The 15,841-nt window shown below is 33.8% G+C and overlaps 1 protein-coding gene across 3 annotated transcripts in view; it reads right to left on the bottom strand.

Annotated features, from left to right (window-relative positions):
* LOC118748101 (protein ECT2) overlaps positions 1-15,841 on the bottom strand; it is a 52,551-nt gene that overhangs the window by 21,562 nt on the left and 15,148 nt on the right. For all 3 annotated transcript variants that reach the window (XM_036482406.1, XM_036482405.1, XM_036482407.1), the window contains exon 2: positions 5,806-6,031. In XM_036482406.1, coding sequence (XP_036338299.1) covers positions 5,806-6,031 — 226 coding nt within the window. The remainder of the gene's footprint in view (positions 1-5,805; positions 6,032-15,841) is intronic.

The following is a 15,841-nucleotide window of genomic DNA, read 5'->3' as shown; positions in this document are numbered from 1 at the left end:
TTACTTAGGTGAAAAATAATATCTGCAAAAAAAGTTTGTATTTGTCGTCCGATTAGTTCACACATATCTGGAACATAAATTACTGAAAAAAAAAATATTTCGAAAAATGCATCTATGTTCCGATTTTGTTTATACATATTTAGAATAATATAAATGAACTACTTATACGAAAAGAAAAAACGCCACAAAGCATGTAGCCGTTAGGTGGCGCGAGGGTCGATATAAAAGAACAATCGGTAAAACAAGAAATTTTTAGCAAAAAAAAAACCGACTTAAAAAAATATATATATATCTATATATTTCATGATCCAATGATCGGATCTAAACCAAATTACCTCTGACCACCTCTGAGACACTACCTTTCCGTTGCAAAAAGAATTATTGAAATCGGTTGACGTGGTGCAAAGTTATGCGGTAACATACATAAAAAAAAAAAAAAAATAATAATAATAATAATATTCCGACGAACTGATAACCTCCTCCTTTTTTGGAAGTCGGTTAAAAACACTTTGATTTAGGATCGTTGACTAAATCATTGAAATAAGTCAAGGCTTTTGTTGAGGTTACCAGAAGCTAAATGGTAACTATAGTTACTGAAATGAACAGTATCTATGATGTAAGTACATATCGCTAGCTTAGAAAGAAAAGTTGCCAAGTCCCATTTTACAAATTTTACAGGAGAGAAAAAAATCTTTCTATAGCCATTTTCTTTAACTATTTCGCAAGACTTTGAATCAAACATTTTGCGCGTTTAAAGCAAAGAAAAACTCCATAAGAATCAGAAGGATTCGATATTTATTAAAAGATGTCGTATTATTTTGGCGTTATCGGATTTGTGGTGCTTCATTTGGACTTAGCAAATTTTCCTTTTATTGCTTATGAAGAGGAAAAAATAAAACAAGTGCCTTTATAATTTTCGAAACGATGCGTATTCAATTTCTTTAGCCTCCTATATCAAAAGATGAGTTTTCATAAAAAGTGGACTTAGTAACTTTTCACTCTAAGCTAGCGATATATCCAACGAAAGTTAATACACTTACCATTTAGCTTTAAGTAATCTGAACAAAAGCCTTGATTACATATTTTATTATTTTATTTTAAACATCTTAATATGTAGTTTGTTTTAATTTTTTATGTATATGTATTAATTTTTACTCAGAAAGAACGTAGTGTGCTTTTATTTGTTTTATAAATACATACATATTTAAAAGCGTTACCGCAGCTAACCAATTTTACTACCTCCCATTATGGCCAACAAATGTTTCGTATCTCAATTCCACGAGCACTTATGAAAGCAATAAAAGAAAAAATAGCCTCAGTGATCGTAAAAGTCCCACATCACGAATTTGCAAAATGGGAAAATCAAGAGAGAGAGAGAGAGAGAGAAAACAACAATAATAATTTTAGTGCGACAATTTAAAAGGGGATTCGAAAGCCGAGTTCTGCGGTCGCCAGCAATGCGCATCACATACAAAACAATTTGAATTCAAAGAAATGATAAATAAATAAATTAAGATGTGCAAGCAAATTTGAATTTAGCAGAGTAATGTGCATGTGCATACAATTATTTATATGTACATGCGAGAAGACAGATGGAAGTACCTGAAACTATGAATGAAATTCATAAAAATATGGTAGGTAGCCACTGCCATAGCCAGCCATCAGTATCTATTGATGATTGTTTTCATTTAACGCTAGTAATGTTGATGCCGATCCACCGCCAAATGTCAACAACAAAATCAATACGAACGCTTGCTATACATGTATACATACATACATATGTACATATATACGTACAGATGTAGGTATGGTATGGTATGGTAAGTGATGATAAATAAACTTGATGACGATGTTGGCAGCAACATTATGATGAATAGTTCACTCGCCGCCATCAAAAGAGCGAGATAACAAAAGGAGCAAAACAAAGCAATCGAAATGACTACTAGGTACACACCAGGGTAGCCAGCTCATTTTTGAGAATTCCCCGATTTTTCCCGAAAAAAAAAATATATGATGTATTTTAACATATTGCTGGTATTTCTGTTTATTTTATTTTTAAATATGTATAATTCGTCTATGTATTTATAAACCAAACCAAACTTTTATTAAGTTTGTTAACAAATAAAGAATAAAAAATGTACATATGTATAATATTTAAATACATACAGCGGTTCAGAATTATTTATTTTTTTTTGTTATTTAATTTGAGCTTGTTTTATAAAAATATAGTTCATTATTTAACAAAACCCGTTTAAATCGAAGTTTTACACTTTGTGCAATATTAAAAAAAAAATCAACAAACTCTCTTAAAAATATCGAGCTTTTTAATTAGATTTTCTAGAAAAATTTTGAGTATGTAGTTTTGTAGCCCACTCAATTCCAGTATAAAAAGTGTTGCGATGGTGTTGCGGTTTTCTTCCACATAAAATAAATTGTGTTTATTCGTTATATGAAGGCAAAAGCTACAAAGAAAACTTCAAAAAATCAACGGTAATTTTTAGCCATTTGAAACTGTATTATACAAGAATTGAACGAGCTGCAAAACTGCGTACGGCTCATTCCACGGTGACGGGTGAGACATTTCAACTTACTTTATTTTTAAATTATTATGAAATTAGTGAAGCAAAAAATGAAAATTTTGTACACCTAATTCCCACAAAAATGCATCCCCCGCTTCCCATGTTCACTGAAATTCCCCACAAAAAACGGTCCATTCCCCGATTCCCCACGCAAACTGAAATTCCCCGCAAATCGGGGAATTAATTCCCCACGAGTTGGCTTCCCTGGTACGCACGTTCATATGTATTCACATATGCTCTTACATATTTGCGGACAGATGGATATTTATGATATATGGCGTTGTGAGTGGTGGAAAGTGGAAAGCTTGCTTGCCGGCGCCACAGGGGTGACTGTGGTGGGCGAGCGACAAGGAATTAAAAAAAAAAATTGCGCTTTATAGAAGCACACCGGAAATGTAGCAGCATTGCGTATTATTTTCTGTCTACCTACCAGTAGCGCGTTTCTGTAACCTTGCGATACACCTTATATCGTAAAATATAACGCTTTTTCACTTTTATCGCAAGCGAGTGTTTCTGTAACTGTGGTGAAAAAGATATTGCGATAAATATATCACTAGCTGTAAGTCAAGCGAGTTTTAGTTTTCGTGGCAAAAAGCGTCCGATATGAGTGTGGTATGTATGATTTCAATTGTTTTAAATTTTTTTAAAACAAATAATTTTTTTTTTTACAGAAGAAATTTATATACAAAAACATACTTAGCTACTTCAAATCAGAATATTATTATAATAAAATTGAATGGGCTAGTTTTGTAGCATAACAAAAAACTTTCAAAAAAATTTGGCAAAAAACTTGAAATTTTCCTGAAAATTTTGCGAGTTTTTCTGACTTTTAGAACAAGTTTGAAACTTATGTTCAAATAGTTTATATTATAGAATTATATTTCATAAAAAATTTACGAAAAAAAAATATTTTTGTGGAAAACATTATGCACAGATATTGTAAAAAGAAATTGTACTGGAAACTTTTTTTGATTGGTGTATATTTTTTATTCGATAAATCTGAAGAAGCACATTATATTTTCGAAGAAATACATAAATGTTTATATGTATGTTATTTTGTTTGTTAACAAAACAGCCTTGGTAAATTGAATTTAAATAGTACATAAGCAACCATCATTTATGTATACATATTCTGACACTGAAAAAAACTATTGAATCAATTAAAAATGCACATACATTCGGTTTTTGTTCCTACATTAATCAATTAAATGTTTTTAATGCTCAAAATATAAAAAACTTCTTACTTTTTGCTTCAATTTGTCAGAAATACACAATAACATATATTCTTCATCCTGGTAGTTTGTATAATTTTAACAAAACTCACCACCAATATATCGCAAGGTGAGTTTACTCTAGTCGAGTCGAGATTTTAGGCAATAGCATGAAATTTTCGATACGACTGGACTCTCGAAAATCGATTTGCATTCGACACGAATCTCGCAATGAGGCTGTATATGAAAAATAAGCAATCAATTTTAATTTTAATTGATACATATATTTCCATTTCATACAATGGAAATGCTTGGGCCAATTTTTAGATAAATACTAATCAAAACAAAAGAACATACCTTTCTTAGGTCGGTCAAAAATAAGCCTTTATTAATGAAATTTCATATAATACGAACTGCAGCAAATTAAGTTTAATTGAAAAAATTTTGCTGAGAATTCCGAAAATATTTTATTAGAAATAAAAAAACAAATTTACAACACCTTTTATAATCTAACCTAAGGTTAGCTAAACGGGGTGACTAGATGGACGGCGAACAACGGTCTCGCTATCCATTTTAGTGTATCTACTTTTGACATTTCTGTCAAATCGAATATTTTAATCTTACACCCAAAAAAAAACGTCTCTTAATTCAAGAAAAACAGCAATCAAAATGACGAAAAATGGGAACGAAACAGCACTAACTTGCCCAACTTTTCTTCAAAATGATAGTTTACATCCACGTTTCCATATTTTCGTGTACGTTTTTACACATTCCAAAGAAAAATTACACATCCGGGAGAATTTTTAACTCATTCGGAAGAATTTTCGACCTTGAAGTAAGGAAAGTTTTTCTTTGATCCAGCGATAGATTTTTGGTTCAGTGTAAGGAACTAATACGTTTTTTGTATCTTTCCTTATTTTATCATATTAATAACCTGTTACCTTTCTCTTTCGCACTTAACCGCCAATTAGGATTAAAAAAGGAAGGACCTTTAGAGATATTTGCATACTTCTTTTTTATTCCCAGAGCTGAGTAGAGTAATCGTTTGTAGACGACTATCGACTACTAGCCTCAAATTGAAAAATGTCAGGAAACAGTTGCAGGACGATTCATGCATACTTTGCTTGTAAAGTGCCTTTCGAAAGAGCGAATTGCAGGAAAAATTCTGAAAACGCATTTTGGCTGTTCACACTGCGAATGGTTTTCTGGCAAACTTTCTCGATATGTGCTAAAATCCGAGCGTAAGCGCCGTTACCGGTTGTTTTTTTTATTTGCCTTGGTTATAATTAATTAACTTTATACATCCGCAAAATAATTATTTACAAATATTTTTGATATTTTACTCAAAATGCTCGGTTATTATTTCTCACGAAATTCGCGATCTGTGTCACACGGCAACACTCGAATGGTTTGACAGCACTTGCAGCGAAAGTTGGAATTATTGCCCCGTCTGGCAGGCTGTTTAATGTAAGTGCCCAAGTTACACAAATCAAAACTTCCGGCCGCCAACAAAGGGTGCCAAACGAAGATGACATATGGCGTCAATTTATGGAAACCATTGATATGCCTCACAACCCCTTCAAAATAAAAGCAAAAAGAAACAAAAGCATAACAACAATCAAAGCAATACAACATCTACCATTTAATCATTATGGTGTGCCATATCCGCACACGGACATACATATGTATGTATGTATTATCTAAAAATAAATCCAATAGAAATTATCTAAAAATAGATCCAATGCACAAGTGAGTGCCATTTGAAAGATACTACACTTGCGCTAATTTAAGAACATTCTAAATACATATGTATGTATATGTATGTATGTTTCAGCGCGATTTGGGTTTTTGCAAAAATTAGTCAGCGCGTGCAGAGATTTGCGTAAAGCATAACTAAGTACGACAAGAATGTTTTGCCTGCCTGTACATATGTACATACATACATACTTGAATAGCACCAATGATATTTACCATCTGCAAACAATCATATGCGCTGTTGTATCTATCTCACTTACCATTGCTTATTCTTGTGTATCGCATCGTAAATGGGGCCCTCAAAATCTTTCAGCACAAAGTAGGTACGCCACTCATAATCGTTGAGAACATCCAAGCCATTCTCAGAGGTGATGACAGGAACATTAAAGCAACGTGCAGCCTCCACGGTTTCCGCATCGTTGACAACATCACCAACAAGACAGATCCTGAGATTCTCCGGCGAGGGTGAGGGTGAAATTGACATTTCTATAAAATGAAAAAAAGCAAATGGAATGTTAGCATTTTTATTTTTTGTTTGCAATTTTTAAGTACTTTTAAACTCATTTAAAGTATGTAAAGTGTAAAAACCACAAGTGACGTACTTACATATTTACATAAGTACATAATGTACTTAGATATAGTATATTGAATAAAATATTCCCAAATGAGAAAAATGTTGCGAATTCGCCCATAAATGACACTCTATTATTTACCTTTTCAAAAAAAAATAAAAATAAATAAAATAAAAATAAGCGTAATTTTTGCCAAGAAAGTACCGAAAATGTTGAGATAAAAACAAATAAGAGTTGATGTTATGCTCGATACAACATCGCTAATAGCCGCGCCACCGATCCTTAAGTCAGAGCCCGCCAGTAGCAGTTGGTAACGCCCAAATATAAATATGTATGGAGAGCATATCCAAGAAGCAGACATTGTAACGAGAGCAGACAACCACCATTCGACGTCTCGACAATACGCTGACGGCTGACAGCCGCTCAAAGAATTTTACGTACATACATATGTATGTATGTATGTATGTACATATGTCGGTGCAAAAAGACACGAAATTGTTACAGCTTTGAAACACTAAATAGAGGCACGAAGCTAAGTCAATCTAAGAATGGACTTAATTGAAATAGATTAATATGAAATGGCAAATTATGAAACGGGCGAAACCGAACGTCGTATACCCGGCGCACGTGTACATAGGTTTGTATGTATTAAATATGGCTTTTTCACCTTTCTGTAAACCAGGTGTTGGAACTTAATGAAATAATAAAGAAGCAAGATTTCGAGCATGTATGTAACGCATGAACAAAACTTACATTTATATGGAAAAAATGCGACACCCTCCACAAAAAAAAAAATCTAAAAAATCAACGGTATTTTTTAACGACATGAAACTTGCACTTTATCATACTAAAATTGATTGGGCTACAAAACTGCATTAAAAAGTTTGTAATTTTGATGACACTTTTATAAGTTTTATTATTTTTTTGGAAATTTGTACAAGCTTTGAAACTTTTATTTAAGTTGTATCTGATGATTAAATGAAAATTATTAACAATAAATAAATAAAGATAAGTTGCCAACAGCATCATTTTGAATCTTGATTCTATTATTTTGACCGTAACTGTATATGATAATTATAATAATAAGAATAGATTGGCGCTTACACATATATATGTTAGTGTTTGGCCGAGCTTCTCCCCCGATTTGTGGCGTGCGCCTTGATGTTGTCACACAAAGTGGAGGGACCCACAGTTTTACGCCGACTCCGAACGGCGATTGTATTTTTATGAGAGAAGCTGTTTTTCATGGCAGAAATACACTCCGAGGTTTGCCATTGCGATGTAGCTTTGACCAGGGCTTGAACCCTAAGTCCATCCACAAAAAAGTGGTGCAAGACTTGTAACAAATGGATTTGTCTGAACTGATAGTTTTTTTAAGTAATATTGGTTTAAGAAGAAAATGTAAGCCATTGATCTAAGAAGTAAAATTATGCTATTTTTTCCTATAAAAATACCGTCTAAGCTTTCACCAAAACCATATAAATATTTATACAAAATTTAGCAAAATTCAACAAATTTTTAATCTCAATCATAACATTTCGGGGTATGCAGTTTTATAGCCAAAACAAAGGACTGCCTTTGCGGTTTTTTTTTTTAATATAACAAGTGCAATTTACACAAACTGGAGTTGATTTTTTTTTTAATTTTGTTGCAAACAGTCTCCCGCACTTTATTTCATAAGAAATTCATGCTTATATAGAAAACATTGCAAAAAGACTCGGATTGAAAAGTGGAAATTTGGATGAAAACTTTTGAATTTTCTTAAATTTTTTATAAAGTTTGAAACTGTGATTGATATGGTTTCGGCTAAAGCTTGGGACAATATTTTTATAGAAAAAAATAATAACATAACAATGAAGAATATTAAAAAAAAATCAAGACGCGGCCACTTGTTTGAGTCACTGTATATGGGTATTTCTAATTTGGCGTTACGTGACACTCGTACGACAAAATGTTAAAAAAAAAATATTGAAGTCACAATTTTAAAAGATTTTAAATTTTTAAGATTTATATAGCAATTAAATGCCACCTAATTCAGTAAAAAAAAGTTACAACTGTTGGTAGTAGCGATATTAGTAAACACACGCGCTGGCGTGACGTTACAAAAAACAGAAGTGGATTTTGACTTCGATTACAAAATTGCAAAACTCTGCGAATTCGGCAAAACTATTTGTATAAAAGTTTTTGTAATTATTTTGTAAATGTTTAAGCTTAATTCTCCAAGTTTTTAAATGTAGAAATCTTTTCTGTTTTATGTTTAATCAGCTAAATTATATGGCGTTACGTTACTAAAATTTCCATTAAAAAAGTTTTGTTAGTACTGTTCTTGAAAGGATTTTTAACGGGAATAAAATACGCATTTTATGTCGAACGTACTTTTTATTTTGACATCAGTGCCACCAGCGGTTCCATTTTTTGCAAATCTATGTCCTACTGCGTTTCAACTAAACATGCCAAAGGTGAAACAAATCAGAGCATAAATACAGTTTTTCAAAATATCTCGAACCTGGCGCCACCTAACGAGACCTTTTTTGGCAAAAATGTTTTTGCTTACGGCCTATATATAAATTAGATATAGGACTTTTATTTGTTTTTGTTATTTTATGGCCTTATAACAATTATATTCAACAATTTTTATTGAGCTTGAGGCCGTTTTTTTTCTGATGAGGAAATGTGGTTATTTCCGAAATAGCTATCACTTCTACAATTTTTTCAAATTATTGTTGCTTTTCCACAATAAGTTTTTCATTAAAAACGACCTCAAGCTCAATAAAAATTGTTGAATTTATAGGACTTTTATTTTTTTTCGCGGTAGACTTTTCGCTGGATTCGCCCATATTTCTGTATCTATTTCGATTTCTTTAGGCTGTGATAAACAACCGTTATGTGAACAAAGTTTAGGTAAAAGAACAAGTGGGCAAATCCCTGCCATAAAACATCGGTGTTCTAATGAATGATGTCCTCAAAACTTTCCTCCAAAAAGCGTTCGAGTTTCGCAGCAGCATCAATTTTCTCTCAAATCAAATCTTAGTTGTTGTTGTTGTTGTAGCGGCTACAACAACAACCCCAGCCAGATCGGTTAATATCTCAGTCGTTGTCGTCAAGTTTCACTAACGGCAGCCCTAAGAAGCGTGCAGCCTCTATGGGGTCGGTCCACGGGGACAAAGGCGTTAGGGTTGTGCTTGTTGGGTTTTCCGGGCATACGAAGAGATGCTTCGAGTCATGAGGTGTCTCTCCGGATGCCGGACACTCATTCGGCACATCCGCGTTTAGTCTGCTCAGGTATGAGTTTAACCTGCTGCAGTAGCCAGAGCGAAAATGGGCCATTGTGGTTCTTGTCTCCCGAGGCAGATGAAGCTCCGTCGTCTCGTCTATGTCCGGTGGTTGTGCACCCAGAACGGCATTCACAGGTCTAGAGTCTACATAACTCGAGACTGACTCCCTGTGAATGCCGTTCAGGGCCTGTCGACCACGTCTATGGCTCCCGACAAGGAACTGCCTGCAGAGCGTGGTGTTATGAACAAATCTAAGTATTTCTTCGCGCTGAAAACGTCCATTTTTGGCGTTTTTTTTTTTTTTGTAAATAATCTATTAAATTTTATATTTTTTTTACACTTCACTCTTAAACATACATACATGCATTTGTAAATAATAAATATAGTTATGTATGGCAATCGATGCCAAAGCAATTTTGAATGCAATATGCTTGCACGTTTTGTTCTGGTTTTACGCTTTCGCTGATTTACGCTTCTACTTTCCTCTTGCTTGCTTTTCATTATTTAGGATTACTATTGGCTTTTGGCTTTTCTTTTGTTGTGGCATTTTACTTCCACCACTTGTGTTTGAATAATTCCATTTCCCCTCACCAATTTCTTCTTTTCGTTTTCGTCTGCAGAATTGAAACTTGGCAATGAAGTGTATTTTTTTTTTTTGCTTTTTCTGACGCCTTTCGTGCAAAATACTCGAGATTTTAATAGCATACCGACTACGAATGTAAAATTCCTTTTCAAATGACGAAAAAGAAGAAGGGCACATACGGAACTGTTTGCATAACCATTTGACTTCAATTAAATGCTTTGAAATGTGCCAACAATACATATCAATAAGGTGTATGCGTAAGAACACTTGTACACGATATGTATGTATGTATGTATGTAAGTGATAAAATGTGGGAAAATTTTTAATTATGAAATTAAAAGTTATATGGCTTTATTCATAAAAAATAAAACAGATTTGTAGAGCTCTATAAAGTGAAATTTTCATACAAATTTCCGATTTATAAAGCAGTTAAAGTCTTCTTTATTTTTTATGAATTTGGGTGATACTTGTTTTGCGCGACCAGCTGAATTAGTTTTTTTCAAAGCTAGGAATCGGAAAACTCTTTGGGGTTATTTCGCCATAACCAATGTAACTACTACTTATTACCAACTAATGTGTTGATAGAACAGCTTCAAGTGTGTAGCATTATTTATTTGCCAGCAGACACCATTAACGAACCACGCTCTGGACGCAGCCCAGCACGGCAACAACGATTGAAAGCGTTGAGGATGTGAAGAAATCGGTGTTGGGGAATCGTTGAATTGCCATTAGAGAACTGGCTGAAGACGTTGGCATCTCCATGCCATTTAATTCCATGTAATTTTTTCCGATGTTTTGGCTTAAAACTCTTGTCAGCGAAATGTGTTCCGAAGCTGCTTAACTTGGACCAAAAGCACCGTCGCATGAGCATTGTTCAGGAGCTGTTAACCTTTAACTATGGAGGTGGTGGTAAAATTATACGCCCTCTTAAAATTTTTTTGAATTACTCTCCTATGTTGCGCTCCAGCAACTTGATTCTCTCAGTATCTTCTCATTTCGTTGTCGTCATTGATCAGTTGGGTTTTTGCAAGAATGATAGAATACAAGATTGCGCCGATCAGAGAGGATTTTTGAGAATAACTTTTGTGTGACGTCACACTGGTACAATTGCGAGAGAGAAATGCCAAAACGTGGGCAAGAATGGAAGAAGAAGAAAAAATGTTGCAAGGAAAACGTAAACAAGTTGCACCAGTGTGACGTCATGCAAACAACGATTCTGTCAAATTCGTTAAGAGAGGAATAGCGGTCCGAGATCGGCGCAACCTTTGTATTCTCTCAATCGTGGGGTTTTTGCTGTGGAAGGTGAAGCGTGGGTGGAGAAATGCCGATGCTTGTGTAAAAATTACCACTCCTCAACGTTTATGCAACTTTTTCTTACAATTATTTTTTACAATTACATTTTTTTAATATGATCTCTTGTACTTCTTTAAATATATATTTTTTGTGTGAAAAGAATGCCTTAAGCTTTAGATTATTAATTTTTATTTTACACTTTTTTTACAAGTTTACTATGTGATGTTTTCGTTCTTGTGAATAATAAAAGCCTTGTGAAATAAAGTGGGACTGTTGTTGATTTTAAAAGAAAAAAATAAAATTTTGAATTTATTTTAACTTAAAAATCTAGTAGCTTAGTTTAAAAGAAAACATAATTATAAAATGGCCAATTTGTATTCAAATTTCTAACTTAAATTCGAAGGGGTAAAATTTACCACCAGGTCATAATACACTATGTCCAAAAAATTCACCTCCATAGTTAAAGGTTAAGTGACGTCAATAAAGATCCTGATATGCTCAACGATTGTGACGGCGATACCGAACCCCAATGGAAAAGAGAGAGAAAATGTTGAGTTGTGCACTAGAGTGGCTAAATCGACAACCTGGCTTTGGGTTTGTTTAATAATAATGTCTGTTAAAAATTACAACCCGTTTGTCTCAAAAGGACCAAAGTCAAAAAAAAGTCAGTCGATTCGCTTATAATTTTAACCTCTTATCTTTTAAAAATGTATTGTGTAAAGAATTTCAATGTAGTTTGATATTTTGTTTGTTTGTTTTTTAACTTAAACTTTAGAATATACCAGAAAAATCGTAGTATCTCATCGTTATTTGAAAATTTGCAGGAACCCGACCAAGGACCTTCCATAAACGACCTCATCGTAAAAATTCTTCACAATGCGCACGGCTATCCTTCCAGTTTGCGTAGTTTCAGTCTCTAAAGTGGCATTATACCTTTAAATCAAAACCACGACAAATCACTCCAATACTTAAATTTATTTATTTTTTTATTTTTTATTTTTTGATAAAAAGTAATCATTTTCAATTTTTCTACTATATGTAGTTAGAAAATTAGCGTTTTTGTCTTAAAATTGAATGGAATTTTTAAAATCAATACTAGATAAAAATTTATGAATTAGCGTAATGCAGACATTTGGTATATTTGTATTCTTTTTTTTTTTTAATTTATTTGCAGACACTCGTACACTTAGAAGATAGTACAAATTCCAAAACGCAATTGAATGGTTAGCCAGCAAAAATATTTCAATCGCCATAATTGTAGATAGCTATTTATTACACATCTCCCTGCCTGAGTTTTTCATGCGCTGCCATCTATTGTTGTTGCTTATAGAGCGCTCTTACACGGTATGTATTTGCATATGTAGATGCTACTTTTCTGGTACGTTCGAATATATGGTACTTACGAGTACATAGATACCCTGCAGTCAAATTTAGAGACAGCCTGGCATAGCGCTAGTTCCGAACTGCATATTTCAGAACTATCTCGGAACTGGTGCAAAACGGCGGCAGAGCGGGACAGTTGGAACTTGCGGTGTAAATGTGCAAATGCTCACTCTACGGGTAGTACAGGGCTGCCAACTCTCCTTAACTAGGAGGTGGGTGCCATATTGAGGTTAAAAAAGTGCCAAAAAGAGATGCCATCCTGTTTAATCCTTCCCATTTAGCAATAAAATAAGAACCTGTTAAAAACTAGTTGCAAAGTAATGCACTGGGCGACAATTGCCACCGCCAATTACATCGCCGTGTAAAACTGGACAGTTGAAAGCATTGCTTGGGTATTGAGCTAGAACAAGTACTGTCGGCAAAAGGTCTAGTTCTACGCTAGTTCGTGAGCTAGTCAGATTTTCTGCTGGGTACAAAAAAGTAGCATTTACATATACATACAAATACATACATATCGAGTAAGACCGCTGTTAGCTATGAGCAGTACAGGGATCAATTATTGAAAGCATCTTGAAAATTGCGCAAATCATTTTATTGCAACTGCATTTCAAAGATACTAAATCAAGTGCTTATTCAACAAAGTATGAAATATGCAAATGTTTGACTGAGAATGTACTACGTACACATACCACATTTGTATGTAAACATCTAACTGCATGAGAAAGCAAACATATTGACAACAGTCATGTATGTACATACATCCATACATACATACTTACAACATATGTGTGTACATGAGCCGTTTATTTTGAAAATGGCGTAAGTCAACTTTTCAAAAAAACAAATCTAGTTAATGATAACACTAATTACAAATTAGCGGTGTCTATTCCTTAAAAAAAAAAATGCATTGAAATGTTGAAAAATGCTGAGGATATGTTAGAGAGAAGTTTTACTAATCAGCGGTATAACGAAGATATTTATTCTGAAAGTGGCATAAGTCACTCAAAAAACAAAAAACAAGTTAATAAAAAACATGCATTACACCGAAATTTTACACAAACTAATTATGTATACTCACAAAACTAGGAGCCAAATACAGTAAAACCGCGTTTTTAGTTTCATCAGTATTTCTTTTAAAAGGACTTTGAAATTTCAAATTATTTAAAAAATTTAGTGCAATGTTAATGAAAGATACAAAAAATATACAATTATTTGGTGCATAAGCACGAATAGGTATTGAAAATGTCCTTTTAAAGGCAAATTTGCAGCATTTATTTTTGAAAAAATTATGGGTTAGGTATTAATAGACACACGATCATATTCTCGAATTTCATTCTTCTACTTTATTGTGAATGAAAACAATTTAAAAACAAAAGGACTTATGCCATTTTCCAAATAAACGGCGCATATGTAGTTAAGTACTTTCAACAAATTTCAGACACTGGCAATTGCAATGGAGTAAATTTAAATGCATGCACGTAATACCCTACATACATACATACATATGTATGTGCATGTATGTGCATATGTATGTATGTATGTATGTATGTATGTATGTACGTAGTCACATGATTGAAACGATGTTTGCTTGAATAACCAGAGAGCAGCCAGAAATTCTGCCAATTAGCCATTTCTTTGCCGTTAGTATTTTAATTGTAGCAAAAGTCGCAGCAAGTCAAGGATCATAATGTCATTAAAGGCGCGGGACGGTATTTAGAGAGAAAGTGTATTCTTCATACAGCTCCAATAAACAAGTGTCTCTTTCCACAGCGGAGACTTCAATTTGATTTTGCTAAATACTGGGCGACTATTCCAACTTATTATCCCACCAATACAAAATTATTGTAACACAAGCATCTGCACATCGCCACACCGAGTAATAAAACAAATACATATTGCGTTTACATTTGTATGTATGTATGTACGTGCAACGGCAACTATTGCAGCTAAATAAGCCTTTAATAACATACAAGTATGCATCCAGCTGCTAATTCAATTAAACTCAAAGCGACAACACGCAGAAGGTGGCCTCTTCTTGTCTCTGGGACTGGTGAGTATGCTTGCTTAGCAACCAAAACAACTAGCCAGCAACCATCAAAAAGTCATATCAACCCGTATTTGCAATCATACGATTGTATTGGTCGGTCGTACAAATTTCTGAGGAGATGCGACGCGCTGACGACGAGCAGTGGATGCACATCCTTTACTCATGCTCTCCATTTGCACTGTTAGTGAGCGACTAGCTCGCCGTTGCACCATATTTAATTTTGAAATTGCTAAGCAAATAATTCAACAGATGGAAAAATCAATTGAAATAATTTGTGACATTCGGCAGGGCAAAGCGATAGTAATAGCTCTAATTACACCGTGCGACAAAAAAAAAAAAAAAAAAAACACACGACACAGTATAACCGCGTTTACAATTTTTCACTCTGACGTCAGGCTTTTTTTTTTCAAAGGACTTTAAAGATATGATTGATTCAAAAAATTATTTAAAAAAATTAGGCTATGTAAAAAACAATAAAGAACGAATATGTATTTTCAACGATATTTAGGACAAAATTTGTAAAGGACATTTTCCGTATGCATCAAAAAATTTATTCTGGTATAATTCTTTTATATGATACCCTTATTGTTACTCTACATTGCACTGAATTTTTAAAATAATTATTTGGAATAATCATATTTTTTTTAAATTCAAAGTCCTGTTCATTGCCCATAAGCAGGCATGGGCAGAGAGTTAGCAGGTGCTAAAAGAGCGTAAGCGTTGCGTGTACGTATACAAGCGAGAGCGCATCGATGAGAACACGACAGCATGCAAAATGAATTAGGTACACTAACACATGCTCACTTTTAGCTCACGCTTGTTTGTGGTAGTGCCCACCTCTGCCCATAAGGTAGACTCCAAACAGCCATGAGGCTACTAATCTTATCATGTCATCTCGTCAGCGTTAGGCGTTCGCTAAGCCAAATTAAATTATAATTTTATTTGATTAATTGTTGAATTAGTTTTATTATATCTAAATATTATTACTTCCTACTAGAATTAAAATGTTGAATGCCTGGCGGAGTTCTTACCAATTTTTGCGGGCTGTACATTGAGAACAAGAGTGGTCTACATTTTTCCAACCGTTCCCACGACGACAGTCGGGTCTACGTAACCGGAACGACCCAGATTTATATTTGGCCA

Source organism: Rhagoletis pomonella, unplaced genomic scaffold (assembly GCF_013731165.1).
Source record: "Rhagoletis pomonella isolate Grant_MI unplaced genomic scaffold, Rhpom_1.0 Rhpom_scaffold_00012, whole genome shotgun sequence".
Lineage (NCBI taxonomy): Eukaryota > Metazoa > Arthropoda > Insecta > Diptera > Tephritidae > Rhagoletis > Rhagoletis pomonella.
This window is presented reverse-complemented; position numbering and strand designations above follow the sequence as displayed.